The sequence below is a fragment of the Poromitra crassiceps genome (assembly GCF_964638095.1).
Source record: "Poromitra crassiceps genome assembly, chromosome: 10".
Lineage (NCBI taxonomy): Eukaryota > Metazoa > Chordata > Actinopteri > Beryciformes > Melamphaidae > Poromitra > Poromitra crassiceps.
Genome location: NC_139631.1, coordinates 11,195,230 through 11,200,229, shown reverse-complemented (window position 1 = coordinate 11,200,229; position 5,000 = coordinate 11,195,230). Strand labels below are relative to the sequence as shown.

The 5,000-nt window shown below is 43.9% G+C and overlaps 1 protein-coding gene across 6 annotated transcripts in view; it reads left to right on the top strand.

The window, feature by feature from the left end:
- Nucleotides 1–5,000, top strand: part of pdlim5a (PDZ and LIM domain 5a) — a 95,822-nt gene that overhangs the window by 69,607 nt on the left and 21,215 nt on the right. For 5 of the 6 annotated variants that reach the window (XM_083644784.1, XM_083644783.1, XM_083644781.1 and 2 more), the window contains one exon: nt 998–1,075. The exons of the other annotated variant lie outside the window; for it this stretch is intronic. In XM_083644784.1, coding sequence (XP_083500910.1) covers nt 998–1,075 — 78 coding nt within the window. The remainder of the gene's footprint in view (nt 1–997; nt 1,076–5,000) is intronic. 6 annotated transcript variants of the gene reach the window in all.

Below are 5,000 nucleotides of genomic sequence, written 5' to 3'. Positions count from 1 at the left end.
GAAAGACGGCAAGCAGGGACAGAGATGCTGCTAGTCTGTGCAAAGTTGTCCTCGGTAGTTAAAATGTAAATGGGGTGTAATGAAGACGGTAATGAGATGGTGGCCAGTTAGCACTGCCGGGCTACTAATTGAGTTGAGTCTCTGGTTGCTGTGCCATCTCTCCACTGGCTTCTGTCAAGACACATGGCGTGCACACTGATAACCTGATCATGAGAATGAAGACACATGCTCTGCACTGCGACAGTCTGTTTCCTATAGAGAGTATAGTTAGATTAGGCCTGCGTTGGCTATAGGCTGATTAGCTGGAGTCGATGCTAACACAACAGTCCACTGGGTGCATTTATCATAATGCCTGTCATACAGTAATAGCTTGTGAGTTTAATGTTTAACACTGTGTATATTAATTAGAGGCCCTCTCTAACCATTTAGCCATCCAGCTGGGACTCACCTCTTCCCGTTGTTTCTTTGCATCCGACAATAACATAGAGTAGTGTTAGATTCCCCGCCTACCAACACGAGGGTCGCTGGTTCGAGCCCCCGTGTTATCTCCGGCTTGGCCGGGCATCCATACAGGCACGATTGGGCCGTGTCTGCGGGTGGGAAGCCGGGTTAAGGGTATGTGTCCTGGTCGCTGCATTAGTGCCTCCTCTGGTCGGTCGGGGGGTGCCTGTTCAGTGGGGAGGGGAACTGGGGGGAATAGCATGATCCTCCCCACACAAGCTACGTCCTGCCGGTGGAACTCCTCGCTGTCAGGTGGAAAGAAACGGCTGGCGACTGCACATGTGTCAGAGGAAGCATGTGCTAGTCTACAGCTCTCCCCAGATCAACAGAGGAGGTGGTGCAACGACGCGGACAGCAGGGGGAATTGGCCAAGTACAATTGGGGAGAAAATGGGCGGGAAACCCGGGGAATGGGACTTGATAAAAATAACTTTTGGTATTAACTTATTGGTTTCTCACCTTGTGTCTATCCTATTCTTCCTCTTCTCTCTTCAAAGAGTGTCTTGGCATCAGTCGGCCACAGATGCGGGAGACCCTCTGCTCTCCTCTCCTGTCAATGCTGTCTATGTCTTTAGGTAAAGACTCCTCTCCTCTCCTCCTGCATGGGTCTCTCTGTACGTTTAACCCACATCGACTTCTTTTCACGGGGCTTGGGTTTGATGGAGATTTTAAACGCGGGCCATTTTTCAAGTGTGACGCGTGACTCCACACTGCGAGGCAGCCACCTTTCAGCAGGTCTGACTAACTGATGTTGGAGGCAGTCATGGGTGGCCAAATGAACCAGGTGACCCCCCCCCTGCTCTGTAGGGACCATTTGATGTTATGGATGTCCTCGCTGCTCAAGTGAGCGCTGTGGACACGGAATGTCACGGAGAGGCGGGCAGGCAGCTGAGAACACAGAGCATCTACTGAGCTGCAGCCAGCACACACAAGTGCCACATTCTTTCTCTATCTCTCTCCTCTCTCTCTCGCCTCTCTCTCTCTCGCTCTGTATCTCTCTCTCTCTCTCTCTCCCCTCTCTCTCTCTCTCTCTCTCTCTCTCGCTCTGTATCTCTCTCTGTCGTTCTTTCTCTCTCACACAAAACACACAGGCACAACTCATTGTAGCCATGACGGCAGTTACCATAACATTTGTCTCCCATGAGTCCCCTAACAACCAGGCACAGGGGGGAGACAGCAGTGATCCAACTGTTGGCATCAGATACAACTATGCATTCATTCTGGGTGTAAAACGTCTGGGGAGAGATTGTTGGCCCACCCAAGTACCTCAGCTGGTGCCGGTGAAAACGCGTACACGCACACTCATACACATGTTACTCATAGAGGGTTTATTCATTTTATACATTTCATATACTAGTGTTGACATTTCATTTAAACTGAGATTTGAACACTTCAAGTGCTGATGCAAATTGGAAAATTAAATTTTTTACGAAATGGTAACGTTTTTGGTTCTGTCGCTGAAGCACATTTTCTTGTCATGCTAGCCATGCTGCTGTAGCCCATGGGCTTTAGCTTCCTTGGTGGAGGTTCTGAGTCTGATTCCCAGCATTACATAAATACTGAATTCTAAAACAGAACAACACATAAGAGATAAGTCCTCTTTGTTTTCAAATATTTACCATTACCATATACTTACCATTATCGAATAACCACATGAAACATAGCTATGCATGGCTACGCATGCACTTTGCATCATCATTTGAATAATAAAGCTACAAAATAAAGTGTGCAAATCTCTGTTTTTATGAAATGTCAATACTAGTATACGAAATGTCAAATGCAAATGACATTATTGCATTTGAAGTTGGACTGCGCACATACAAGTGGCAAATTTAAATTCAAATGTAGGAACATGGCCATTTTACATATTGCATTTCCATTTGAATTATGCATGTGAAGGTTAAGGCCTTGGGGCCAGATTTGATTGAGGAGCAGAGAGATTTTTCTCCCTTTCATCACAAATTCTGGAGCTCTGGCATCTCTCTGCATCCTGCACTGTACACAAACAAATGTACTCAGTCACAATATCTCAATTTAACTGAAACAGGAAAACAGTTGTTCTATGGAATATTTGCACTATACTTTTAGGGAAAAAATATATAAAAGTATCTCAATTGTTCAGATGAAAAATCGCTAATCATTAATATGTTTAATTGAGAAAGCTCATGCTTGAGTCTTCAAGAGAATGTTTTTGCCCAATAGTGATAAGGTTTTGTAGCCTGGTAAAAACCATCCTGACCACGTCACCTCACATTCTGTGTCACCCTCGTATCAGTACTTCCAGATGTCCACATTGATTTCAGTGGGTGGGAGTACTTGCCTTGACAGACAACTCCTTCAGCCAATCAGCGTCGCCAAATCCAATCCAAATCCATTTGCAAGAACGTCGAAAATGTATTTTCCGCCAAGGCCCTCTGCTGGTGCTAATCTTGTTTTGTTTGAGTTTATTTCTGCAATAACTGCACTTATGGCTGTGTAAACTCTACTAGCATTAACGTTACCGCTCATTGCTTCCGGACCGCCATTTTCCCAGCGGCATCCCTGATTGGCCGGTTACAAGGCAGGTCTCTGATTGGTCGTGCACTTTGTAATTTCTGGAAATCGCTGATCCGCAGAACAAAACAGAATGTGAGTTCACGTGATCAGGATGGTTTACGTAGGCTTTGCCCTAAGAGATGATGATTTTTTTTGAACAGTGTGATCACAGATTTAACGGCCGATCACAGATCTGATCGCTGGTTGAATGGATGCACTTTATCCAGATGCCTCATGATGTAAAAGTGGACATCAAACATAAATATCATTCCAAGATAGCAGTGTTTAACAGATTGCTCTTATGACTTCAAGACATAATATCTGGTCTATCAAAGTGAAAATACATAATTGGTTTGATCCATACGTAGTGATTACATGTTGGTGTGTGGTTGGTGACTGATTTGTATACTCACCTATTGCCTCATCAAAGCTTTGAAATTCAAAACACAGCGCCAGATGGACATGCCTATTAATGGACAATTGACCTCACTTTTCTGTTTGCGTTGTGCTGTCGATCGGACAGTTGAAATGGCATTTGGTCGGTCAACGATGGCATTATTTAGAATGTTTATCGACGGATTATCGGCCAATGCAACAATGGCTTAAGAGAGTAAATATTTCCCTATAAGAGAGATGACGTCTCTAGGAAAATGTTTTTTTCTTCAAGAAAGATAGTTTTCTTGTTGCCCAATAAAAAAATGTGTTGCCCCGAGAGAAGGAGATCCGGAGGAAGGTTTTTCCCCAGTGAGCGCATGTTTTATACCCAAGTAGAGGAAACTTTGCCTCACGAGGGAGGGACTTTTCTGCTCAGAGGAAAGGATGTTTTGTCCTGAACACAAAATGTTTTGCCCTATGAGAGAACGCTTTGACCCCAGTGAGAATGTGTGACCCTCAAAAAGCACGTGTTGCCTTTAGAAAGAATGCGCTGCCTTAGATCCTGGCTTTTTAAATCTTGGGTCATCATGATCCAGAATAGATGACATGGATATTGCTCCTTTGTGTACCAGGCTGGAAAAAGTTTGAGAAACTTTTATTTAGAGAGAAAACGATATTGCCCAAAGGGAAACAGCACTGTGTACTGTTTGTACTGAATGTGAACTGTTGAATTCTGGCCTATAGGGCCATGTGTGTCCTCATATGACCACAATAATAGTACAGTATGTTCACATTAATATATACTGTCTATGTACAGTATATAAGTATACATGAAAAATAATACTGTATATATTGTAATAATGCTTGAAACAAAGTATATCGTCAGCTATATTTTTCTTATTTGTATTTTGTTTGTAAGTGTCTTATCTGTTGTAGTGTGTTTATGTTCTGTGCTGATCGACTCCAGGAAGAGTAGATACTCTGCATCAGCTAATGGGGATCCTAATTCAATCCTAACTGATATGGGGGGTTAAAGGACCTCTAGTTCTGTTCACACCATAGAAATGTGGGCGGAGTCACTGTGATGTCACTCTATTGGTTGTGACTCGTGTTTTGAAGCCTTTAGTTTGGCGTTTTGGCTGCTGCCATCTTGGCTCTTGTGAAGCTTGTGCAAGACCAGGGGTTTCCCACAGAGCCACGCCTCCGCCTGCTATTGGTCCGTAATTGGCGAGCTGTGTGATCACTGGACAGGCGACCTGTCGATCACACCCAATACATAGTCTTTTCTATCCTCTATTTTACTCTAAACGTTATATAAAAACTCACACTTGTACAGTTGTTATGAAAGAGAAATTAGCTCTAAAGTCCAAAACCGTTTTTTTTTAACCAGGCTGTAAACATGTTTAATCCTGTTGTAAAGTCTGGCATTTTAACATGGGGGCGAATGGGGAACGACTCCCTTTTGGAGCCTGCCTCAAGTGGCCACACAGGAACTACAGCTTTTATCACTTCCACATGGCTTCATCTGTCCAAACCTGAGCTTGCTGCCTGGTTCATAGGCTCTTGTCCCATGAGCTAATTTTCTCTCTT